General features: G+C 36.0%; 1 protein-coding gene across 1 annotated transcript in view; it reads left to right on the forward strand.

Moving 5' to 3' along the window:
- Positions 1-7,711: 7,711 nt before the first annotated feature.
- The window catches only part of PALS1 (protein associated with LIN7 1, MAGUK p55 family member), a 31,101-nt gene continuing 11,587 nt past the window's right edge, over positions 7,712-27,225 (forward strand). Inside the window, exons 1-6 of the mRNA XM_009962147.2 lie at positions 7,712-8,120; positions 15,203-15,411; positions 21,474-21,551; positions 22,265-22,411; positions 23,036-23,197; positions 26,357-26,434. Of these exons, the coding sequence (XP_009960449.1) occupies positions 7,754-8,120; positions 15,203-15,411; positions 21,474-21,551; positions 22,265-22,411; positions 23,036-23,197; positions 26,357-26,434 (1,041 nt within the window). The 5' untranslated portion in view covers positions 7,712-7,753. The remainder of the gene's footprint in view (positions 8,121-15,202; positions 15,412-21,473; positions 21,552-22,264; positions 22,412-23,035; positions 23,198-26,356; positions 26,435-27,225) is intronic.

Here is a 27,225-nt window from a genome sequence, read left to right on the forward strand (position 1 = left end):
TTTAAATGTCAGATGAGATGTAAATTACGGAACACTGTATCTTAAGTTTAATTTGGGATTAGTTAGTATAGCTTTGGTTCGATCACCTCTCTGAAGTGAAAGTATCATTTACATATTGGTACTCATGGAAGTTTACTGTTAATACTATGTTTTACATAGTGAAGCAGTGGCAAGTGTGGACATTAAAAATAACGTGATTAAAAAAGTACATGGATTGAAATGAGACCAGGGTGCAAGAGCCCAAGCCAAAAAGGATACAATTTGAACAGGGTGGGGGAATCTTATTGAAGAACTAAAATAACAGCAGTATTTTTAATTTCACAGAGAATATGACCACTGCTTAAAACAAGGACAGGCCTGTTTATTTTTAAGACAATGAAATCTGAAGTCTTAACTGTCTGTGAATAGGTGATAAGAAATGACCATCTTGTTATCATACTTCTGGCTGTCCTGTGAGATCTGTTAACAATTCCTGGAATTCTAGGAATTTCTTTACTCTTCACTTATTATGCTTGAAGGCTTCTAAACATTTGGAATAACTGCTACATTAAGGTAATTCTTTTTTTCTTTCACTGTTCTATCATCTTTTCATTGCAGCCAACAGACATTTGTGTTATCCACTCATACCTATGTATAAAATAAATGTTTCTTGTTGCAGGGATTGTTGGTGCTAAAGACTTGATTTGAATTGAGTATTCAAATTTATGCATAGTTGTAGCCTATTAATCTAAGCCTTAGTGGGATGCCAGGGTAGTAAATCTGTGTGCTGGTTTGGTGTAGTGTGGGTGTCAGACCATTTAATGGGCTGTAGCCTTGGTTGTTTCCGTGAGCTACTTTCTCAAACTGAGCGAGTTTCTTTTTTTCAGGTTTACATTAATTGGTGTAGAGGCTGCACTTCACCTGAGGAAGAACTCAGCTCTTGTCAGCACTAGGAGTTGCTCATAAGTGTTCACAAGCCATTAAACTATGTCAGAGCTTTATTGATGATACAGATGGCAAAATATAAACAAAAGTTAAATACTATCTTACTGAATTTAAAAATATGCTTAAATGACCTTGACAAAAGTCTTAAGTTTTTCTATCTGGTTGTGATTTTTAGCAACAAGTTTCTTGAAGCCTATTGCTACAGCTGAAACTTTATTCCCCCTCATGTCTATTTTTAATTTTTCAACTCTGATGTGTAAGTGGTAGTGTATATTTAAAACAAAGGGAACTGTGGCACATAAACCCTAAGGATAAACACCTTTCTTTCAACAATCGTTTTTAATCTCTGTCAGCTTTGGCAGCATTTTAATTATTTGTGTGACCAAGAAAAAAAGCATTTATACTGCAGTGGGAAGTCAGATTTGTTAAGACTAAAGAAAGCTTCTTGTGCAGTGGTTCTGCTTGACCTGTGCAATCACTTTTAACTGATTAAAGGAGCCCACTATTGAGATACTAATCAAGGAAGATCACTGGTAATAGAGTGTGCAACATGTGTTTTTCAGAGAGATTGGTAAGAGTTTAAATTAAACATGGCCCCTTTTAGAAATCCATCTAATGATCTGATATGACTAAAAGTTACAACAGTGACTGAACCAAGAATAGTGTTGTGTTACACTGACCATGTGTGTAAAACAATCTTTGGATGTACCTTAGAAAGCAATTTGTGCTTCTGCAGTGGAACAGTTTAAAATCCACTTTTGTTTGTCATGTGCAAATACACAATGAAATTATTATATATGCTCTGTATGTGTCAGAATTTCAAACAGTTTGTGCACAGAAATTGCAAAGGTGTCTTGCACATATTTTACTGCAAAGGTGCAGTTGCTAAAGAGAGGTGCGAGTGACGTGGCTGTTGGTTGACATGGTGCACTGTCTTATTGGTCCATGTTTTTCATGGAAAACACTTTGTTCATGTCTGTTGTAGCCCTGTATCTTTTGAAGTGGATAGTGGAGACTGGCCAGTTCTTGAGCTGTGATTTTTATTTTTTTTTTTTTTTTTAATTGTTGCCACTGCATCAGCAGATAAACAAGCCTAATAAAATTAAACGTATCTTAAATAGACCACAGCTCTTGAATGTAATACCAATGCGATTCAAAAATGTGCTTACAATTTCCCATATTTGCATGTCGAGCAATTTGTTTATACAATTTATAAAACCGGAATCTAACCTTAGCATCTGAATTTTCAGTTTCACCGGTTTCTCTGTGCTTTAACGTTGCAGGTTAACATTGTTACTGCTTTTGTACAACTGTAACTTAGTGCTAACATTGAAATTTCCTTTTGTGAGTTAGCCCTTTTGCTGTTGATCCACATATCTTGCACATTTAAGTGAGCATGGAATGTTAAAACCTCTTGGCATGTCTGAAAGCCCTTTGAAATACACATGTTGAACTGAGTTACTGTGCTTGACAGGTTTTGTAATGAACTCTGCTCTGAAATTATTAGAACTAAGTGTCAGCTGGATATTAAAGGAAGAGTTTTCTTCTAGTTAGGGGAAATCATGTGAAGCATTGTAGACTAGAAAAATTAAACAAATCATACAGAAGTTGCGTTCTTGAATGTGTTGCAAAGCTAGTGTAAAGAGAATTCCTTTTTTTTTTCTGCTACAGAATTTTTTAAGTTAAGAAAAATAGTATCAAGTTGTCATAGGTTTTGTAACTTGCTTTTGAAAAACATCGGGCTTCTCCAGTCTGCACCAGGTATTTCTGGTACTGTCAAGCTCCATAGGAGATACCTGTGAAGTATTTTGTACCACAAACTCCAATCTGAGCTTTCATTTGTGGAATTACTAAAGTGTTTTACTTTGTTATTTTTCAATTTTTATGACTTAGGTTTTGCTGGCTTAGAAGTATGAAGTACTGAGTAAAAATACCAGAAGAACCCACCATTATGTGAGCCAGCAATAATACATGGTAGAGCTCTCTAGTGTTATTTTATGTTCTTATTTTGTTAGTAATTCAGATATCGGGAAGCATCTTCTGTGTGATTTTAATCTAACTTGTAATTCACTTCAGCAACCTAGAATTCCTCTTCCAGTTGTTTTTAATGAATATTTTAATATACTGTCTTGTGATAGTGTATGGCTTTCAGCTAAATCCTCTGTGCCTGATGTTAAATATGTATTTCTTGTGTTTATAATATAATCACAGATGTAGGTTGAGATTTTATACTCTCAACTGTGCCAAAACTAATGGAATTCTGTTGGAGGTGAGCACTGAACTCACTTGCAGTTTTTCAGAATCTGTGGCTTTAATGAATTTTAAAAAGGGAACTATCAAGTTTGATCATACTTCTAGCATTGAAAGAATTTTAAACACCTCTGAAACATAACACAAAACCTCAGCCTCCAGAAAATGTCATTTTTGCTCTTTGGAAGTTGCTGAAGCAAAATAAATTTAATTTTACTGTACAGAATTTAGTTGTTAAAGCAATTAGGATTGATATGCACACTAGCCACAGTCCCCAGGAAGCAAGTGAAAACTTAAAGCACCTTACAGCACTTCCGTTCCGGTTCCTGTCAGTATGTTCTTTATACTAGCATCTGTCTTGCACACGAAAATAATTGCATTTATGTATGTTCATTCTTTGGCAGAGCTTTTGGGATTTGCGCTTTATTTAGTGTGTTCAGGGTGCTTCACGAGATGATAGAAGCCTGACATTGCTAGGGGTCAGCATGAAGAACGATGCGTGGCTTGTAAAATACAGTATTTTAAATACAGTAAGTCTAGTTAGCAAGACAGTAGTTGTGTTTTTTCTTTAATTTTGCTGTTTTGAACTTGTACCAGAAATATGATTTGTTTGCTGTTCATAATTACTTCACAGTGGAATTCTTGTGTGATGCCTGATGGTGATCAGAGTAACTGAAATGCTCTTTCACCAGAGCTGTACTTACGTTAGCAGTTTATACAAACTAACCTCTGTGGGACAAAAATTTGAATATTAAAAGTAATCTGAAGAAGAGACTTACACATGTGTTCTCCAGGACCATATTGGTAAGACTGGTGATACTAAGTTAGACAGAAAATAGTCATAAATCTGCCTTTTTTTTTTCTTTTTTTGGAAAGCTCTGTGTGTCATGTGGAAATGATGAGGTTTCCCCATTAGATATTGGCAGTTCAAAGGAAGACAATCAGCCACAATTTAACCCTATTAAACTTTGAGTATGTCTGTAAATTTTCCTCCTTTATATAAGAATTAATGTAACAAAATAAGCTACTCTTGGGCTGAAAAGCTGGGTTACTGGATGATTCACAACTCACGGAAGATAGACTTGGTATAAAAACCTTCCCTTATTGTTATCTTGGAATTTTTAAAATTGCAAAAGAAACCTTCGGAAAGAAAACCCAAGAAAACTGTTTCTGAAATTATTCATCATAAGATTTTTGATGCCATACTTATTGGTTAGAATAAATTTTTCTGTTCCTGGTGCCTGCCTCAAGCTGAATCTTATTTTTAACCTCAGCTACACCACACCTTCATTTGAGGACTGATTTAACATTTTATCAGTGTTACTTTTTACATTTTAAATTCCTTAAGACCATTGTAGAGAGGGACACCAGAGCTCATCTGAATTTTTTTGCTTGTGTGCTTATTTCATTTGTTGCGATTGGGCAGTAGCATTTCTCCAAAACTGTTGGAGATGAGGGTGTTTGATGTCTGAAGCAGCCTTGAGACAGCAGAAACAACAGTGGGTGTAGGTTTGGAAGGGGTCACCCATTATCAGAAGTTCTTTGATTAAAGGAAGTTGTTCCGGCATTCCAGACTTGCAGCATGCCTATGCTTTTATGGATAACCAGCTAGTTATATCTGTGGGGGGTCAGGTTTTTGTGGAGTTTGTTTGAGATTTTGGTAATATCAAATTTTAGGCTGCCTGATAAGTGGTATTTCATATAATCTTTTGTATTATCTGTCATTACTTTGCCTGTACTATTTCTTGCCTGCTTCAGAGACGTGTAACTTTATGGGATATCAAAAATACTTTCTATTTAAAATTCTCCTAAAAATTTCTTAAATTCTGACGCCAGTTTTCTAAATATTGCTGTTAAAATGTGACGGCAGGAGAACTCTAATTTTCCGTAACTTTTGTTTGTTTCTTAACTGACTTAACTCAGATCTTAAATATGAAAAGTGAGCAGCTATTATCACAGGCCGCTTATGTGTCTTGGTTACTCTGTTCCAAGAATTTATATGCACTTTGCATCTTGCATGGAGTTTATACTGAAAATGTAAGCAGTGTTACTAATGGTTGCCTGTTACTAATATTTACGTCAGACTATATCTTTGCTTCTCTGGTCTTCGGTGCTTATTACTAAAGAGATTTGAAAAACTTCTTGTTCTATAAACAGATACATGACTTCTTGTTGTGCCCTTTTTCTGACTTAACCTCAAAAGATACTCTTTGTCTTAGGTAGCTAGTATTTTAAAATTTAGTGAAGGAAATGTAGCTAATCCCACCTTAAATATTTTTCATCAGTTATTAAATGTTGGTCATCAACTTCATTTTCTGATGTGTAGATTCTTTAGTGAATGTGACGTGTTTTCACTTGCTCATGATTGAGTGTTATGATTGTATCTTTAAAGTTGCATTTTACTTCTTGCCTATCCTCAGATAGTGCTTTTGACTTCTTTAGTGCTGAGTAAATGGATATTATTCATTCCCTGAAATTGTTTCGACACCTGTTAGTTGTACCATATGGACTGAGGAATGTGAGATTTCTTTCAGCTTGTCAAAGAGATAAATGTAACTTTCAAAAGGCAATTTTATTGTACCCGTGAGACTTCCTTTTTTGAGATTGGTATTTTGGTACAGTGAAGTTGCCTTCACAGAAGGGGGAATGTGGCTTTCTGAGGGTCACTTGGCTAAATTATCTGCCTTTCTCTGAATTTGAGACACTTTTTTTTTTTATATAGTGCTTTATATAAAAACCCTGAGTGCTAACTTTATGACTTTATTCTTTGAAAAGCTGTTTTTTTTAAGTTGGGCACTAACTGAAAGTTTTGCAGGCACAAGATAATTGTGCAGTACTTGCAGTGCTAGCCCCATTACTGTGCAGCTTTTGATGGGCTTTTTTTGTTGCCTGAATTTTTTCTGAATGTGGGAATGTTGAGCATTGATATAATTTATACATATGTGCAGTTAAGTATCTTGTAAAGGCAAAAAAAGAATTTTTACTGCCATAAAATGCTTTAATTTTGACTTCTTGGAAGATCTTAGTAGTAAGTGGTAGTGGCTGGACAGGAAGCAAGTGAAGAAAATTGTTTTGGTGTTGCTGTATGTAGCTGTATATTATTACTCCTTATGAAAATGAAAAGCTGTACTTACTTAGAATTGCAAGCTGGCAGAAACTTGTGTAGGAGTTTCAATTCCTGCTCTTCCAAAACAGTACTATTGATATTTAATTTTCAGCTTAATTACAATGTAAGCATCATTCCCTTCCTCCTCCAAACACAAATACTTGGGTTAAGAAAGTTGGTTGGCAGGGGGTCGGGGAGCGGCGTTGTTGGGTGTTTGGTGCATTTTTTGTCTTGGTGCTTCCAGTGTATAATGAAACTTTGATATATTTTGTAGTATTTCCTTTCAGTAAATTAAAAAAAAAAAAAGGTAAAAAGGAACTTGAAAAATTAATTGTATTGGTAATACTGTACACATGTATTTATGAATTTTATGACCTTTTAATTTGACATACTGAGGATAATGTGTCTTTTGCTTTGTGATACAGAAAGACAACGTGGTATAAAACATTGTTATATGTATTGTATTTAAGAGCTGAGTGGTTATATTTGCCAGGACCTTAAGTTCTTTAGCCTGAATCATCAGGAATGAGAAACCAGATTAAGGTATAAGGAGTATAGTGGAATGTCACTACTTGATCATGGAAATTAATTACTGTTCTCTGTCAAATATGTACCTCTGTACACCCGCATAAGGATTTTTACTCTTGTATTTAATCCTTTGTACCTATGGGAAATATTAAGAGTAGCTGATAACCAGACCTATCCAACCCTTATTTTAGGACTTTATGCCCACTTGGAATTGCAGAAGTGCAGCTCCAGACTGCTTTAGTTAGTACCTTTTTGGAACAACTCTATGCCAGACCTGTCTTCTCTGAACCTGGGAAGCCATGTTTACATAAAAATGCCTCAATTTATGAACAATAGATGGAAATAGCTTTACTTGTGTTTAACTCATTAAATTTCTTGTCAGCATGTTGTTTATCACAAGTTATTCATAGTTAGTGCTTGTAGGATCATAAGCATAGTTTGTCTTGGAATTTTTGAGAATGAAAGCATAAATTAAAACTGAGTAGTAACTTCCAGAAAAACTGCTGATTTGCAATTGCGTGTGTTAAGTGCAGAATCTCCACTGCTCTGACCGGGAAATGTAAGAGACATCAGCACTAGTTTGAACAGTACTCTTTTTCTAACATTGGCACCTGCACTTTACTAAAATGTGTGAAACGGATTTTTGAGGGTTCTGTAGTTCTTAGTTGGGGAAGAAGCACTATGTAAATGTGGAGGAAAAGTTCCGTTGTTCTGATGCCCAGGGACCTGGAGAACTGTCTTAGGTGTTTTCTTAATAATGCAGGTGTTCACTGACTTCTTTTAAATATCTTTCATTAGGTTTTCTTCTTGGATGTTTCTCCAGCTGTCTTGTGATGGAAGGAAAATACTTTTGACGTTATAATGGATTTTATGCAACGTCATAACGAAAACTGGCCGGGTAGCAGCATTTCTGTTTGAAGAGAGTAAGCCTAATTACAAATAATCATGACAACTTCTCATATGAATGGACATATCACAGAAGATTCTGACAATGAAGCAAAGAATGTGGATCTTGCATCTCTTGAGGAACCTCAAAAGCACAGAGAAATGGCTGTTGATTGCCCTGGGGATTTGGGCTCCAGGATGATGCCCATGCGGCGGAGCGCTCAGCTTGAGCGAATCCGTCAGCAGCAGGAGGACATAAGGCGCAGACGGGAAGAAGAGGGAAAGAAACAAGAACTGGACCTTACTGCTTCTATGAGGCTAAAGAAACTAGCACAAATTCCTCCTAAAACTGGAATAGATAATCCAATATTTGACACAGAAGAAGGCATTGTTTTGGAGAGTCCTCATTATGCTGTGAAGACACTAGGTAGGTAAAATGCAATGAATGGGCTAGTGGAGAAAATATTTAGTTAGTATTAATATACTTGTAGGCCACTGAAAACTTAATTTAGCTAATTCTGTATAGATTTAAAGTCTTCTGGTCCTTTGGATTTGTGGTGGTTTCCGTTTTTTTTTATTTATGTAGTGAAGCATCAGGCTATGTGCCTCAGCAAGTGGCTTTTCAAAACCAATCCATTTGGGGAACAGTTAACTACCCTCTTTAGTCTGGGGAAAACCATGCAAGTAATACCCAATTTTATTATGTTTGATGAAGCACAGACCAAAATAAGCAATGAACAAACATTTATTGTCATTTAAAATCAAAACACAAGAGTTTTAAATATTTTTAAAGAGAAGCAGGCTGATGGTTTCTTCTTATTCTGTCTCGCATTAATCAATTGTCACCTAATGTAATTTACATTTCCTCTTAAAGTATTGGCATTGATAGTGAAAATCTGCTTACCTTGGCACTCAGATGTTGATGAAAATATAATGTTAGTAATTTTTGAAGAAATAGATTCTGAAATTGTTAATTTCATAGCTGTCATTGCTTCAAATATGCTTGTGTAGAAGTTTCTAACCTTTCTTCCTCAAACATAAGTATCTGTCTAAAATGTGGTGTGTTACTGGAGTGAAAAAGAGGCACTGGGAATTTGTAGGAGTCCAGTTCAGATGTCCAAATCTATACCTGTTCTGAGATCCAGACTGCTTTAAAGAGCCTGGTTTTTTGGACTGCACTAAAGATTCTTGCTATTCTTTCCTATTGGCTGGTAGTTGAGAACACAGAGTGAAAAAAGGCTATCAAATGACTAATTTTTTTTGGCCTCATCTTTAGTATTTTTGTGTCTGAGCAACATTTCTGCTAAAGACACATCTCTGTTCTGTAACCTCTGGTAATCCTTTTTGTACAAATCCCTCTTTAGGAACATTTAGGTTGAAAGGGTCACCAGGAAGTCACCCTGTCCAACCTCCTGCTGAAAGCAGGGTCAGTTACGAACAAGGCAGGTGTACCTTGTTTTAGTGCAGGGCTTGTCAGCTTCTGTCCAAGAAATCTCTTTGTAAGAAGCTGATTCTATACCTAACTTCATGAAGTGTTAGGTGTTTGATTGTGAAATTTTTCTCTTGGAGGCAACACAAAGCACAAGGTGCAAAGATTGACATCAAAAAAAGGTGACTTCTGTTGGGACTTGTTTAGCCACGGTGGCTAAAAGCTGTGAAGACTGACTGACTATAGGAGGAGTTGGAAGTTTGAACTACAGAAGGGAGGAAAGAGAGTGACTTGGAATTAGAAAGCTGAGGCTATGTTTTGTGTCAGAGATGCTGAGAACTTGCAGGGAGGGCTAGGTGGAAACCAATAGGCAAAGAAGCTAGGCATGGAAGTGGTAGGAATGAGAAATGAGTAACGAGTATCGGTCTGACAAGCTTGAGAACTAGTGAGGGGCTGGGGTAGACTGAAACTATTTGAACAGGAGAGACAATGGTGCAGAAATTACTGTGGTGACAAAAGGCTGTTTTGAAAGTCTCTAAAAAATAAAAAGGGTATAGGCTGTGGAGGAAGTGGAGAGATTGTCAGAGAAAGACAGTATTTGTGAAAAGCTGGAAGGAGGAAACCGGGTTTGGCTCAGCAACAAGAGAAGGGCGAAGATGGTTTGAATGGAAGCTATGATTGTGTGAATAATTGATGTAAGAAGAAAAACACCAAACACTGGAAACAAGGATATAGAGGTGTGTATGTAGAAAGACGTAAATTAGGAAATAGCAATGTGTGGTATGAGATGCCTCTTGAAGGAAAACAAGTAGATGATTTTATCCATGAGGACAAACTCTTCTTCACTTTTGTAATAGAAATCTGGATCTTGTCATTGTTCTGCTGTCAGTATATTTCTGTAAAAACATGGTAGTAAATTGCATGATGTAACTAAAGCTGTTCCTCTCCATGTTCGGATACTAACAATGTTTGTCTGTACTCTGAATTGCAGTAAATAAGGCTTAAAAGTATGTGCATAGAGCTGAAGTACTGTCTAGCTTGCTGAGTGAATAAGGGCTGTTCTTTGAGCTAGAAGGGCAAAGAGCTTTAGGAAGTGCAACTGGACTTAACAATGATATATTGATATATGTACCAGGGAGCTGAATTAGGGCTTCATAGTCATCTATTTCAATTGGAGAAATCATGACATAATATTGACAGGCATACAAACGTACTACCATTACTTCCTTGCCAGACAGAATTATAGTAACAATTTGAATCGGGTAGACTTGAGATTTAAGAAGACAAGATTTATAGTTTAAGAGAGGATTTGTAATAGTTTAGCACTCCTGTTAAGTGGTGCTTTTGATTATACTCAGCTGTGATGTTGAGTTGTTGCAAACTTAAAATGTGCTCTAAACGAGATGCTGCGATCTTTAAACCTATATAGTCAATAAACAATTTCTGTTAAGTCATTAGCGCTGTCAAAAACTGAGTCATAATTTTAAATTTAACAAAGTTCTTTTGCAGTAACTTGGCCTCTTCCAAAATTTTCCTCTGCTATTAAGCATGTCCTTTTCCTAGTTTCTGAATTAATCATTCCAATGTCTCATACTAGTGCTGAATTTCAAAATAATATTTTTTTTAATTCTGAAAACTGTCTGTTCCTGATTAATATCAGGGCTTAGGGATGTTGCCTTATGAATATATTTATATATACACATGCACATTTACAAAATAGTATGGTTTTATAGAGAGGATTTGAGTCCATTATCATTAATACTTCTGCTTTTTTATTGAATGCCTGAATTGGAGAGGCCAGATTTTTTTAAATTTACATATACAACCTTTTGGTCTCCAAGAAACTTGCTAGCCCATGACTGTCCAAAAAAATAACTGCTACTATGTGAAATTTTTTGCAGTTTGTTTGGTTATACTGAATTTCTGATCTCCAAAGGGCTCCTGACTCTTTCCATCTTGCAGCTTTTGCCGGCCAGGTGAGGGTGCTTAGTCACTTTCACAAATCTCTAAGCTTTGTTAGGAGAACCCCAAATAAATCTGGGCACAGATGCTAGTGAATTAGAGATATTAAACTACCTTTATTCAGTCTCTTAAAATACTGCTTATAGTTTTGCTTTTTTGTGTGTTTTGTGTGTGTTAATCTGTAGAGCCTCTGCTGAATATACATGTTCTAAATAAGAATATTCACCTGATTGTCTTATTTTTAGTTTTGAAAATGTTTCATAAGGCAGATGTCTAATTTGGCAGATCTTTGCAAGCCTTTAATCTTTTCATCTTAAAAAAAAACAAAAACAACAAACCAAGAAAGAAAGCAGACTAGATTAAACAAATTGGATTTTATTTATAAAAATAAAACAGGACACTTAATCAAAACAATTTTAAAGGGCATGTTTGTTATCAAAACAGTATATGATTTAGCTGTCTTAATGGAAATAACTTTCTGCACACCTAGTACATTTGCATGTATTTAACTAACTGGCTGGTTTACAGCAGTGTACTTCTAAAATGCAGAATATTTTTTGTTTGCTACAGTTCATTCCACTAATTTAGTTAATGAGTAACTGACATTTCATGTAATTTTGTAGCTACAGTGAATTTTTTTTTTTTAGGAGAAAAGCTGCCTATTTTTTGGTTTTATACCTTTGGTAAATAAATGCTATAAATGTAATTCAGAAATAATTTTGGATAAAACAATACTTTTCTTAGCCCTGTGATTCAAGTAATATATGGAGCATTAGAGTGCTAGTGCCAGCACACAGAGTACTCCAGGTATCTGTAAAAAGCTTTTCAATTAAGATATGGGTGCTGACATATAATAAAGCCAATTTTATCTTCTTAAGTTTGCTGTTCATAACTTCTTGTTTAAGGTGGTAAACAGCACCTTATTTCTTCTTTCTCTAATCTAACGTGTTAAGCTGTGACCACAGGTCCTCCCCTGCAGTTGCATACTTTTGCCCCAGCAGTCTTTTGATTAATGCTTATATCGCACAGTGCTCAGTCACATTCCAGCCATTTCATAGCCTAATGGAAAAAAGGCTGCAACACTTCTTGTAAAAGAAGACTTTAAAAAAAAAAGTAGTCGATTGCTAATTGATCTGCGATTAAAAAATGGACTTGTTCTGCAAAAGAATCCTGACCTTTTTCTGTGAGTAAATGCAGATGTTAGTCTTTTACTGAACATTTTTCCTCAAGACAACCCTTTCAACAGGAAATGTAGAGATGGAGTTTTTTGTTATCTGGCGGATTTTTTTTAAAAAAAAGACCAAAACCAAACCAAAAAAACCTGCACTGAATTCTAATCTGTGATTTAGAATTCAGAAACAGGAACCTAGAGAGAGTTAGGCATGCATAAAGCTGGATTTGTGTGTGGGTTTGTGTATGGGGGGCTTTTTATTAAACGATTGGCTAGGAAATTGATTGCTAGCTTTTGGGGAATATTTCATTTCACTTATTTCAAGCATTATTTCTCTTCTAGAATTGTGATGAGGGGGATATTTGTTTGCTGTTTCATGGTGGGGATGAAATAATTTGATATGGGGTATTTGCATCCAGCACAGATGAAGATTCTGTGTAGAAGGGAATTATATGGGGAGGCGAGTACTCTGGTACTTTGTAGGAAAGGGCAACACAGAAGGAACTAGGAAAATGCTGAAGAAAGAGTATAGAGGCATCTAGGAACCAGAATGTCTTTATTTAGAATAAGATGTCTGTCTTTCTATATGTATTTATATCTTATATGGAATATGTATTAGAAAGAATTCTGTGTGTATGTGTGTGTGTATGTATTTGGAATCTCATATATAAGGAGGGACAGACAATTTGGAAATAATAGAATAGAATAAAATAACGTATGCTTAGGAAGACTAGGAAGTGAGGTTCTTCTCTAGTGCCTCACTTTTTTTTGAATCCGGTAACAGCAACAGATAGCAGAATTTTGGGTTGATGCATTTTTATTTTTTTTTTTAATTTTATTTTTTTTACTGAGCAGGTATCAGTAGGAACTGTAACATCTGACTGGTTTGAATGCTTGAAAATAGTGCACTTCCTCAGACTTGGGAGAGTCAGTTGCTGAGATGCTTTGGTAGCCTGCATACTCCACTAGATAAGAATTTTGCCAGCCGACTGTCCTTTTAGTAAATATTCTTGCTTGTAGAGTGTTCTTCAGCCTTCACTCCAAATGGCATTTCGCCTTGTGTGACAGGTGGTATATTGTGTATACAGTGCCCTGGTGAAACATTGGCCAGCTTAATTAGTGTTGGGAGCTGTACTGGATTTCTCCTGTGGAACATCCTGCACAGCCAGTATCTGAGCTTTCTCTGCAGCTTTTGTGCTACTGCCCTTTGTTTCCTTGGTGGTTCCAGGAAGCCCTTGACTTTGGTGGGTAGGATTTTTTTAGCATGTGTGGAGTGGCTTTGGAGGTTTGTTTTTTGTTTTTTTTTTTTTTATTGTCCTGCAGACAATAAAGTACAAGAGTAGTAGCTCTGGATTTTTTATTTCCTTTTGTTATACAGAAGACTGACTTGCAAACTCGAAATAGAAAAATTATGTGTAGGTATGCTTTGTCTGAAATTAAAACCATTAAACTTGTTTGAAATGCATATCTTATTAGGCTTTGTGGTTTTCCTGTGCCCATTTATCAATCATTTTAATCTTGTGCTCAACAAGTTTGAGTCTAGCATTGTGTTCAGTGTACTGGTGAATTTGAGGTTAAAAACAGGTAAAGGAAACTTCTTGACAGAATATATCCATATTAGTGATCAGCATCTACTGTGATTTTTTCATGTAAAAAATGCAACTTAGCTGATGTCTTGATAGCATTCCTATTCCAGTGTTATTTAATTTGCTCATAATGAATAAATGAAGGTTGCTAAAAGTTAAAAATAATTGTCAAAGCTGATATTTTGGTACCAGTAAGGGAGATTGACCTCAGTATCAACTGAAAGTTTTTAAAATTTGAGTTTTCTTTGTTGTTCGGTTTTTTGTTGTTTGGGTTTTTTTTTTTAAATACCAGGATTCAAAATTCTAGCTTACTTGAATTTATTAAAATAAAAGGTAGGTGAGCAGCCTCTTGTGGCTGAACAGATATTTTTTTTTTTTTCAGATAATGTGTGAGAATGTAGACATTATATCAAACTCAAAACACCTACTGCTTTTTTGGTCTGTTTGAGGATTTCTTACCTGAGTTTATACATGTTACAGCTATGATTCCTGTTCCTGGCTCTAGGTAGCTTCTGAAGTATTTAATACTGAGAAGTGACATACTTTGCAGAAGTTTAGGTTGGTTTAAACGTAAATTTGTTGACAGTCTTTAAAAAGCACCTGTAAAGCATCTGGTTAGTACTTGAAGCTCAAGAATGTAATGTAGTACACGTATAGTATTCTGCAAACATGTAGAAACCAGTTATTAAAATATGTTAAAATATCTTATGGTCCAGGCAGAACTCATAGTCTCGTAGGTAATAGATGTGGACTTTCTTCTGGTGCAGATTTCAGAACTCTGACCATAGGCATTATTTTTCTCATCCTTACCTTTTATTTTAATGTGCTAAGACTGAGCATAATTTTATGTTTAGAAATTGAGTGTAGTTTACTTATTAAATATTCTTTCTATAAGTAAGCAATATTTACTTGGGAGTTAAATGTATCTGCCGTATGTGACACATATGCATGGAAAGATGTATCACAGTAACAGTGACTATTCAGTGCATCAAGATTAGTTTAGCAAAGGAGTTATTTTCATATCGCAAAATAGTCCCTCTTTCACATTTAGCTATACATGAGCTGCAAATATTGGATATTTTACGTATCAGTGATTTTTCCAGAGAAGTGCAGCTGCTGCAATAGGAATTTAAGCAGTGTATCATCTCTTTTTATTTCGCCTTTTACTGACTTGAGGTCCTTTTCTGTTTTGATACAGATAGGTTCTGGCAATAAAAGTCAGGGTGGATAATGGATGACTAATAAATTTGCATGTATCATTGCAGATTAAAAACAAAAATTTGGTTAAAATCTTAACAAGATTCACAATAAATGTTTATATTAACTCGTACCTTATTTGTATTTTGTTATTTCTTACCTAGAAGTGGAAGAACTGTTAACTTCTATTAAGCATATCCAACACGTTTTGGTAGACCCTCAGAGCCAAGAGGATATCTCTCTCATTTTACAGCTTGTTCAAAATACGGATTTTCAGAATGCATTTAAGATACACAATGCTGTTACAGTGCACATGAACAAAGCCAGCCCTCCGTATCCTCTCATCTCCAATGCACAAGAACTAGCACAAGAGGTATGTACAGTATGCATCTCTCTGATATATATGAAACCTGTAATCATAGCTGTTGTTGAAATACATACTTGTCAAGCTTGTCTGAGTTATTGAATGTTAAATATGAAAGGGATTATAATTGTCACTGATTGCTGTATCCGGTTTTTCCAGATTTCCAGACAGTGACCGGACAAATATTTTGGGGATAAGAACTCCCTTTTTAGCCTGGGTAGATATGTAACAGAAAAGGTACTATGTTTAAACATAGGAAAAGGGAGCAGTTATGAAAATCTAACACATTCATCTTCATATTCCAAGCATTCAGGAATTGAATCACAGTTCTCTGTTATTGTGACTTCCCTCTGAGTTGAGCCATGATTCTTAAGATTGGGAGGCATCTCTGAAATACAACTTGGAAGCAAGCATTCTGCTTTAAAGTGGGCAACAGATCCCTTAGTATTTAATTTCAATGCTTTAATTACGGCTGAGATGGTCAGATTACACTAAATTTTTGCCTGACAGACGACAGCTCTTCTACAAGATCTGATATGACTTTTAGAAATGTACTTGAGCAAGATCTTTAATCTTTTCAGTCAGATCTCAACTGTTTGAAATACTTCTACAGTTTCAGCCAGATTTTTTACTTTCTTTGAGGCTTATTCACTTGAATATAGATGGGCAATACCTCTGTAAAATAGCTTTGTCAGCATTAGAGTGATTTACAGAAACCTCATCAGATACTAAGTTGCTGTGAACAGAATGAGTTTTCCCATGCAGCTGGATAGAGCTAAGACCCTCAAAGGCGTTGCTCAATAACTTTATCTTCATTTTCCATGACCTCGTGCATGTATATATTGCAGTGAAGTGTGGCCACACCTTACATGGATACACATTTGTTAACTAGCTAGCTTGAATACCAGTATCAGTGCAAGCATAGCACTCCAGTGTTTAGCAAAGCCAGATCCGGAGGCTGGGTAAATGTTCCAGCATTTACACCCAGTGAACCAAACTTACCTGTTCAAAACTGCCTCAGATACCCCAGTTGGAGTACCTGAGCCATATAGCCGTTCTCCAGTTGCTCGAAGACATATCACTCCAATTTCAATATGACAGCAAGTTACGGTTTTTTGGTGGTTTTTAGTATCTGGTTTTCTTTCTGCCTGAAGCAATTTTTTTTCAACAGCTCTTTTCACTCTTCTTCCTTTTTCTAGACTTTAACCTTGTTAGTCAAGGAAAACAGCACTGTAGCAAGCTTGAAGTTCATTTGCAGAAGAAATTACTGATTCTTGAGGGACATGATTTAAATGTTATCTAAAGGTTCAGTGTGCTGATTAAACTGCTAAACTGCAGCTCAGGATTTTCCTGGTTTGTTTTGTCAGTAAGTGTGTGCCAAAGACAGGTGGGAGTATTTTACATGTGAGCTTCCCTCTGGCTTATTCATCAGCCTGTAGGCTGCTATAGGATCCTCACTAGGCTTCTTTGATGTCTGTGAGCCTGAAGGAACCTTTTCAGTTAACTTCTGTTTGTAAACTACTTCCCCAAACACCCACTTTACATAGTCCTAGTCTGGGATTTCATTTAGATACAAGCCAGAGTTTTTGAATCTTCATTTATAATATAGAATGTTACAGATTTATATCTTAAGAAAGCTGGTTTTTTCTGCTTCATGGATATGATGTCCTTTTATTTGCTGCTTAATAGAAGTTTTGAAGAAGAAAATACGCCTGGGAAAATTCTAGGTCTATTTTTAAACTTTCATATTCCTCCTATTGTTATACTATGTTCCCTGTTCCTCACCTTCCCAATACACTCCTGTCTCTTTTTCAGCTGATTTGGTAAATCCTAAAATCAGAAGGTGGTGCAAAGCCAATTTTGTGTCTGTTAGCAATCCATAAAGAAGTTAAGCATAAAAAAAATATTTCTTTCATCTAAACTTTTTAAACCAATGGAATTTTGTCATCACCCAGGAGACTATTACATAAAAGGCAAATGTATTCTTGCACTCATTTTAATTCTTCATCTTCCATCCCTGTCTTGTCCAGCCTTGAAATTCCTGAAAAGTCAATATATTGCATGTGTCTGTTCCCATTTTCAGATGTAATCTAGTTTCTCGGTGATTCAGCTTCTCTGTATTTAAGTGACTTGTCTTTTGCAATATGTTAAACAGCATCCTGAAATGATAGAGCCAGAAATTCAGGACAAATATTTCTATGACTGACAAAAGTGTTTCAAGAGGAACATCTTGAGGCCTTCATTCGCATCATGCTGTACTTCCTAGTCTTGCCTGAATAGAAGATCTTATGCTCATTTTTCAGCTCCTTTGTCCCTTTGGGAAAGGCTTCTGTATTTGTTATGGTAGCGATACAGGAAGAAATGATTTCTGCTTTAGGAAAAGTTAGGTTTGTTTGTTTTTTTTTTTTTCTTACTCTGACAAAGTGTCTATCTTGCATGGCCAGGTTTTGTCTTGTACTGTGATTTTTTTTTTTTTTTTTTTTTGGTTGTCTTTTGCTTTTTCCATCCCTAAACATAGGCATGGGAAGCTCCCCAGAGGGCAGTACATTTAATTACTTCAGGGTGTTTTTGAAAAGACACTTGCAAAAGCCTGGGTTTAAGATACTGATAATATCTTGAAGATAAAAGCCATGAGACATTGCAAGAAAAAAAAATAGCAGATACATGCATAACAATTTTAAATGGCAAGTAATGCTAATGTGCATATTTTAGTGCACAGGTCATCAGTGACAGTGTATAACTGAAACTGTTCTGGAGTGCATGTCCTAACTTAAAGCTACAGACATGGGTTTATGGTGTGGAAGAGAAGCTGTTCTAGAGCTCATGTTTCTGTAGCTCTAACAGGAAAAGAGTTTGCAACACAATTTAATATTGAAACATGAAACATCCTCCCTTTAAAAACAAAAGTAAAAATTAAAATTAAATTAATTAAACTACACTTTTGGAAGTGTGTTTGGGGGGAATGATCATTTGGTACACAGAACTTAATTAAAAAAATTCATTTTCATTTGCTCTTTAATTGACTATTTGCTCTTATAAAACATAATGTGTATGATCAGTGTGTTGTGAAAACTTTTTTGATTTTATATTTTTTGGCCATTAACAGGACATGACAGCAGAATTGTACATTTTCATTTTCTAGTCTTCTTTAGGAAGTTCTTAAAATTAGTAGTACACATGTACAGTTAACTTTTCCCACTGATTCTGGTAAACTGGCACCAACAATTCAAGATTTTGCCCTTTTTTAAAAAAGAAACTTTAATTGAATTAAAAAGGTGGATTGAAGCACTTGAGCTTAAGGAGTTTATTTGAGAGTTAATCTCCATGTACTGTGCTGTACTCCAAGTCTTAAATAAAAATAGCTAGTAAACATCAAGTGTAATTAAATTGATTTTTAAATCCATTTAAACTTGACCGAGATGGGGGCAAGGATTATGGGAATATGGCCTGAATCTTGACCTTGTAAGAATAGTTGATGCAGCATTTGAGACAGTTTGTAATTTTTGGCCTGTAACAGCACATATCAAATACCTTAAAGATGTTCTTGGTATTAAATATGCCTAATAAGCTCAATTTATATAGGCTATGTTTCTAAAGGTTTTGGACTTACTACTGTTCACATCAGCAAGTGTAGGCAATTAAACTAGATTGGTACTTTTGAAAAGATGTGCTGGAAGCTTGTGACCACTGGTATAAGTGCATTACATTGTGTATGTGTATTCCCTCTGCTGATCTTGCTCACCTGAGAGTAAACAACAACAGGATTTTCCAGGTGCAGTTAAATTCTGGCTGTTTGATATCACTCCAGCATGTGCTCCACAGTACATGCCTCGAATTGTGGTGTGTATAATGAACCCAAATTGATAGCTTTCGGGGGACTGCTTGAACTAAGGGCAACGTAATTAACAATAAAAACTAGGCTGAAGAGTTGAGAAAATTGTGTTATTGCCACATATTTAGTGTGGATTTATTGTAGATCAGATGCTATCTGTAGTGTGTTGCTTCTGGAATGACAGCCTACATTCAAATTTCTTCATCTGATAAACCTGGGGGATTCATTACCACAAGTAACAAAGGAATCTGACATGCGGCAATACTGGTCTAATAAGTGGTGTATATAGCAGCCTGAGGCATTCCTAGCGCCTCATTAAATAAATAATAAATGTATCTTTCTCTTAAAAGGGGAAGAGAGGAGCTATTAAAGTTTTGAATAATTACATTATTCAAAGCAGTAGCTCAACTTGAATAAAACCTATTCACCATACACAGAATGACTGGCTGGACCTGCTTGCTTTCTTTTACCCTGTCAAATCCCCAGCCTCTGACCTTACATTAAAAAGCTTGTCTTGCAGGACTTCTAAGTTGCTTTCTGAGTAGGTTTTCCTGTAAAAGTGTCATAAAGATTGGATAAATAAGGCTTTAAAGCTTATTGTTGCTTTTTCAAGAAAGGAATTGAAAGTCCCTTGAAAGTTAGAGACCTGAAATTAAACCTCTATGAGAAAGTCTCTTGTATAAAAGGGTCTCTTCTTTCAACACAGAGGCAAATTTGTTAGGTATATCCTTTACAGAGCTCTGTCTGCTTTATGGCATCCCAAAATCTGGGCTAAGCTTGGGATAATAGCTTCCTGGCCAGTTCAGAGGTATGACAGAGGTCAGACCTATATGAAGCTGAATTTTCTGTTCTCTAGGGTTTTAAAGAAATCAATTAAACTTATTTAAATCTGGCTTCTTGCTTGACTTTTCTAAGCTGTACTAGGTTTGTTCGCCTTGAGGCATGTTCTAGGGACGTTAGAAGGAAGGCTTTTGGAGCTTGTGCCAGGTTGATTGCTAAGCACAGGCACTTGTTCCATGTGATAGTGTTTTGCTGGCAATGTAAGGATCTTGTGCCATGGGAACAGTTCATTTAGTGGCTTCTGGTAGAATTTAAAATTAACTTTACTGTTTTCAGTACGGTCATCTGGTAGCATCCAAGACAGTTGTTAGCATTTCTGTAGATAATTACTTCTAGTATAGCAGCTCTTCAGACCTTTAGATGTTGTTAGATCACACAAAAAGCTTAATTATTTTCACTTTGGAACTTGAGGTTTCTTGATTCTCTGTTATGTCATATTACATCATCCTTAAGAGCAAAAAAACTCTTGAAAAAAGTCTTTCCTAACCCACTGAAAGCTTCTTCTCTGGTACATATAATCTGCTCTTGATGTCTCTGGATTCATTTGTGCTTTTGGACTTGTGTGCCTTTGGTCAGGTTAGGCCAGAGGATAATGGCTATGGAAAGTAACATCTTCAGCCTCACCTTTGGATTAAGAGCAACTTCCCTGGCCTGGATTTCTCTATAAGCATACTAGGATTTTCCAGTGTTTGCAAGAGATGATGGCAAGGCATATTTGGTAACTGTATGAGAAGGCAAACCCTTTTTGGCAACTGAAGCTGCTTGAGCAAAAACTGTCCTTGTATTAATGTGATTTATTTTGGAACCAGCCAAAGAAACCTGGTTTTCTGGGACCTTTTGAAGTTTTCACTTGTACACTTTGGGGCAGGGACTCCAGGATTCATTGCAAAACCTGTCTTGGAATCTTTGGTCTTGCTGTTGGTGGAAATGTTTGGGTAAAAATAAACCATCTGATTTTTAAGGAAAAGGGGGACTAGTCACATTAACGAGAAGTTAGTCCATTTTAAGACCTAGCATATTCACATAATATACTTCATTGTGACTGATGTCACCTGTCATGTTCCTTTCTAGAGTTTAATTTTTTTGTATGCATCTTTGTGGTAGCTGAGCTCATTGCCAGTCTCTGGTATTGACAAATCTGTGTGGTGCACTGGATACCAGCTTAGATTTGATAGATAATTAGTGAAGCAAGATATGCTGGAGTAGTCCTGTGGTCTCATTGCACGTTTTCCTAATGTGTACCGGATTAAGTTAAATCAGCCAGTGTAACAACTACATGGATATTCTTTATTTTCAGTAAAATGAATAAATGCAACTAGGGGTTTGTGCTTGACTAGGGGAGGGAGGATTGATATATCACTGAGTAGATTAAGAGTTTTACTACTTGATTTCTTTTTAGGTACAGAGCGTTTTGAAACCCAGTCACCATAAGGATGGGCAGGAGCTTAATGCTTTGCTGAATGCCCCTCACATGCAGGTAAAACAAAATGAAACTTCTAATCTAATGAAGATATTTCTTGGTGCTGTTTCAGTATAACTTGGCGTTTTGCAGGTGTCTGGGGCTGAGTGGGCAAGGTGGATTTTATTCTTCAACTTTTAGTACTTTTCTGGGATGAGGACTTTCTAATTTCCAGGAACTAATGGAAAGTTCTAATCAAGTGTAGTGCACAATTGTATTCAGCCCTTGCTTCGTTCTATGTGTATTATGGCATAATTTGCACATAAACAATGTAGCAGTACAACAGTAGGGTCAGGGCAACACATGAGCTGCTTTGCTTATCTATGTTTTTGACAGCTGTTTTGTGCCTACTATAGGGTGCATAAAGGGAATTTTGTCCTGTAGTGATGTAAATCCAGGAGCAGTTTTCACTGCAGTAACTTCTTATGTCTGTATCCTCAGTCACATACACGGTAAGCCAATGTCTGTATTTTTAGGAAGGAGAGGCTGTAAATACAGTTGTGTGTTCAAATTTTTTTTATTCTTTTTCCAATCTGAAAGGAAAGTTTTGGAAATAGGTGGGTACTACATAGCTGTGATAAATGATTTTTTTTTTATCGCTTGAATCAATTTGCAGTATTCCGTAACCTGCAAAGTGTAGTCAAATTGCAGAATGTAATTGAACTCTACTATTTTGTATACATATAAAGTGTGAAAATTTCTGTCACTGAGCTGATTTTGTTTAACACTAGGCGCTTTTACTGGCTCATGATAAGGTTGCGGAACAAGAAATGCAACCAGAGCCTGTGACAGATGAAAAACTTTACGAGAATGTTGGAGTGTATGGAGGCGAGACAGTTAAAATAGTTCGCATTGAGAAAGCTCGGGATATTCCGTTGGTAAGTACTGGTATTTATTCAGTTATATGTAAAAGAGGTAAGCTTTTTTGTCCTTTCCAGATTCCTGTGACAGTTTTGGAATTCTAATGTGGAGGTGATGTTTAACTTGTAAACAGTCTCCCTCCCTCCCTCCAAAATGAAAAATAGTCATAGACAGTAAACTTGTGTTTATCTTCATATAACAGTAGCTGTACTACCATTTAAAATCTCTACAACCTCTGTCAACTTGGGTTCAGACAGGACTTCTTGACAAAAATGACTATCCCAGGCTTTGCTGCAGGGGAGCTTGTAGTGTTGTGCCAACCACATATTACTCTTTTTTTTTTTTTTTTTTTTTTTTTAGCAACTCTCATCTTCTATTTTGCATCGTTCAAATAAGTGTTTCCTTAGGAATACGTTTTTTAAAAAAAATCATTAATCATTAAATTCTTCAATCTTTAGTGCAGCTTGAAGAAATCTTTAGTGCAGGTTGGTGGTTTTTACACTGGAGCCTTGGGTGTATGCATCCGAGCTGTTACTTGCATTCTCTTTCAACATAGTTTCTCCACTGGCTTGGAGTGTATACGAAGGATGGCTTTGAGTTTTGTATATGTAATAAATTCAGAATGTGTTGCTACTACACAGGGTGCTACTGTTCGCAATGAAATGGATTCTGTTATCATTAGTCGAATAGTGAAAGGAGGTGCTGCAGAGAAGAGTGGGCTGTTACATGAAGGGGACGAAGTTCTGGAGATTAATGGCATTGAGATTCGTGGAAAAGATGTTAATGAAGTTTTTGACTTGTTGGTGAGTTGAACACTTATTGTTTTCCCTGCAAAAAATACTCATTTCATAAGACTCAAGCCTATTGGCTCTGCTTGGTATTTGTACTCATACTTAGTTTAAAAGTATTTTCATTCTGATAGCTAGTGTTTGTATGTGGAGGGCCATTTTTATTTCTGTTACATAGTATGATATTAACAAGTACAATGGCAGTTATCTTCAAAAATGAAGCCTACAAATGTGGAAGAGTCAAGCTATCATCTTGAGACTTGCTTTTCATGATTTCTAAGAAAAACTTTGGCTCTGAAAAGTCATGGTTTCTCATCTTTGTCTCTGGTTGAGCCTGTAATTAGTAACTGTGAGGCTGTGTGATTGTGGTAGTGTCTGGCTGGGATGGAGGTAATTTTCTTCATAGCAGCTGGTATGATGCTGTGGTTTAGGTTGCCTTTAGATTGAATCAGTGTTGATAATGCACCAATGTTTTAGCTATTGCTGAACAGTGCTTGCAGTGTCAAGGCCTTCCTCTTTCCCCTGCCTGCAAGTAAGCTGGGGGTGAGCAGGAGGTTGGGAAGGGGCCACAGCTGGGACAGCTGGCCTGGATTGACCACAGTGATATAGCATGCCATATACATCATGCTGAGCAATAAAAACTGGGTGGTGAGCGATTGCCTCTGCATCACTTGTTGGATTGGGATTTTTCCCCTTCATTTATTAAACTGTCTTCACCTCAACCCATGAGTTTTTCTTGCTTTTGGTCTTCTGATTCTGTCCCCCATCTTCTGGGGAAGGGGAGTGAGTGAGGAGCAGGTGGATGCTTAGTTGCTGGCCAGGCTTAACCCACCGCAAATGGTATCACACGGGAACTTTACATGTCTAGACTTCTTACTCTTTTCCTTCTGATAAAAATCCTTTTGTCCAGCAGTTTACCAGCATGGACATTTTTCTGTTTATTACACTTTTACCATTCATGACAAAATTACACATCAGTTCAAAAGCAGCTAGTCAAACCAACAGGCAAGAAATCCATGAGGAACTAATAAATGCAGAGGTACTCTCTGTCAAAGGCCCTGTGAGATAGAATGTCAGAAGCTGGGAATTACTTGGATTTTCTGTTGCCTGATATTGCTCTTTTCTTGTGCTTTTCTCCGGCACCTGCTGTTGATCAGTGCCCACAATGGCTCACCTGGAACCTGACTATGAATTCTTGGTCTGATTGCAGCAGGCAAGACCATTCTGTCAAAGTGAAAACAGATGAAAAATTATGATTTTTTTAGAAGTTAATTTATAACATTGATACAAAAGATTGGAAATATCCACTAGCACTTATTTAATATAATCTTTGAAAAAAAGAAATATATTTAGTAAATCTTCTAGTTACTTCTAATCTATGCTCTATAGATGAATGAAAATCAGGACAAAGACCTGGGTTCTGCTGTAGGTTGCATTATTGGAAGAATAGGCAGCAATATCCATAATGAAGTTGTCTCATGCTATATTAAGACTGTATAGTTGTCTCTATAGTAAGTATAGTAGTATGCTGTAATAAGACTGTAGTTTTTAATGGACTATTTCGACCTTTAGTTGGATTTTTTTTCTGAAATTTGCAGTTAAAAATTTTCAGCTAATGCATGGAAAGACATCCAGTAGAGGGAAGTAGAGGCAGAAGGGGGGGGGGGGGTATTTGTTTGTTTTTTTCTTTTGTTTTAAGCCATTTAAAAAAATTCTTCTAGTGATTAGAAAAGCCTTCAAATCTCCATGTGTTTTTTGGATTGGAGATATGAGATTCTTCATGCTCTGTAATTGTCCCAGTCTGTTTGGTTTATTTTATTTCTTTAAAATCCGTATGTAGTTAAGTCCTATGCTTCTGAGACGTGTGTTTTGTGCATGCTTGACAAACAATTCAGCTCTGTCAGTTCAGTTCTCTGCAGAGAGCCTGTTCTGCTCTTCAGCAGCTCCTGCAACCTAGAGTTACAGAATGAAAGATTTTAAATCACAATACATTAACATAAGAGCAAATTACTTGCTGAAAATTTAGAAAACACTTGCAGATTTTTTGAAATATATTTTTTAGTTGTTAATTTAGGGTAATATTTTTAGTTCTTTAGATGTTATCTTTTGTATTTTCTAATGTGGAAGCAAAGTTTTAAAATGCTTCAGTCCCCAAAAAATACTTCAAACAAGCACAGGAGAAGGAAATTACTTTCCTTCTTAATTTTGCCTCACCACTTGCTACTCAAATGATAATAAACTGTGCATGACTTTAGAGAAGACTATTCACACAGTCACAGTGAAATTCTATGCATTCCTCGTGGAACTATACATGCTGACTGAAAATCATGGATTTTCCTTTCCTGCAGCCTAATCATGTTTTATGCTCAGTTATGTTTACTTTATTTAAGCCTTAGGTCTGAATTTTTTGAGATACAGTTGCTTTGGTTTTATACAACATAAATTGTTGTGTTACGGTCCATGGAATGATGTATAGGAAATGAGACCTACATAGACCTTGTCACGGGTTAGCACTTGCATTTTATCTAGATATTATTTATGTGTGCAAACACACTGTGCCTACAGAAGTATGCAAACAAGAATTCTTTAAAGCCAGGACACTTAATATGTTCTACTTTCTTAGTAGTGGTGGTTGCAATATTGATATTAAATACTTTACAGATGCAGGTTTTGAGTGTGTTAGTTAAATTTTTAAGCGGTGTTTTGTATACTTTAATAATGTTAACAGCATAAAATTATAGTAGAAATGTTTAGATCTGAAAACACTGTTCAACTTAAGCAATTTTAGAAAAATTAATAACCTTTTATGTATTTTTTCTCCCCAGCGTAGATCCACTTGTGGTATTTTTGAACAGAACAAGAGAATATTATTCTCCATTTCTCCTAAGTCGCTGCTTAACAGAATTGCAGCTGCTCTATTTCAAATAGAAACAGTTTATGTATAATTAAGAATGTTAGGGTTTTAAAATCTGAATAGCAACATTTGGCTTTCCAGCCTGTCACTGGATCATTGCATCTGTATCTGTACTATATATTTAAACCAGTTAAGGGGTAAATGATGTGCTGTTAGGAACTACCTTTTGGAAGTGTTTTCTAAAATATGTTATATATTAAAATTCTTAACCTTAAGCCATATCTTGATACTGTATAAGAAGAGTCTATTTTTCATCTCAGGCTGACATGCATGGTACTCTGACCTTTGTATTGATTCCCAGTCAACAGAGCAAACCACCTCCTGCGAAGGAAACAGTTGTAAGTAGCTCTACATAAGTTCCTGGGCTTGATGATACCAGTAATGCATAGGAAGTTCTTCTGTAGGCCATTTCCATTGAGGAACAAAATCAAAACTTAGTTGTTTAATTATTACCAGACTAACACCTGAATTAAGTTTTGAAAATGATTGATGGTGTTAAGCTGAAACTCTTACCATGATTTTAACTGTTTCTAAAATAGTAAGAAATTGTAAAAGTAGAACTGCCTGTGCTTCAGAAATTCTGTTTTGAAATTCCCAGTTTCTCTACGCGTGAATGTATATGCACACGCGCGCGCGCGCACACATGCTGAAACTTTGTCCATTATCTTTTTAGCTAACATACTTTTCTTGAGATGGCTTTAACAGTTTGCAGAAAGAATGCACCGGTTTCTATCACAGCCAAGTAAAAACATTAATGGTTGGTGACAAAATAAAATATTTTACAAGTGAAACTTCACCTAAAGCCCAGAAAATGGGTTTCAATCTGGGTATTATTAAGTATTTCAAACAAATCGGAGTATCTCTGATACTTTTGAATGCAAAGAACTTAAATCAGTAGCTCAGGGGGTTTTGCCTCCTAAAGTAGTAAGGAAATTGCATAGACTTTAGAATTAACAAGAGTTAAATTCAGGCCTTCACCTCCAACCTAGCACAACTGTCTTTTCCGTTGCTAACCCAGGTAATGTTTCCATTCCAGTAGCTCTTGTATGTCCTAGATCAAGTTTCTATTTTGTAGAATCTTGAAGTTTTTCTATATCAGATTTCCACTGCAATCACAAGAAGATGGGGT

Source organism: Leptosomus discolor, chromosome 3, assembly GCF_034619465.1.
Source record: "Leptosomus discolor isolate bLepDis1 chromosome 3, bLepDis1.hap2, whole genome shotgun sequence".
Classification (NCBI taxonomy): domain Eukaryota; kingdom Metazoa; phylum Chordata; class Aves; order Leptosomiformes; family Leptosomidae; genus Leptosomus; species Leptosomus discolor.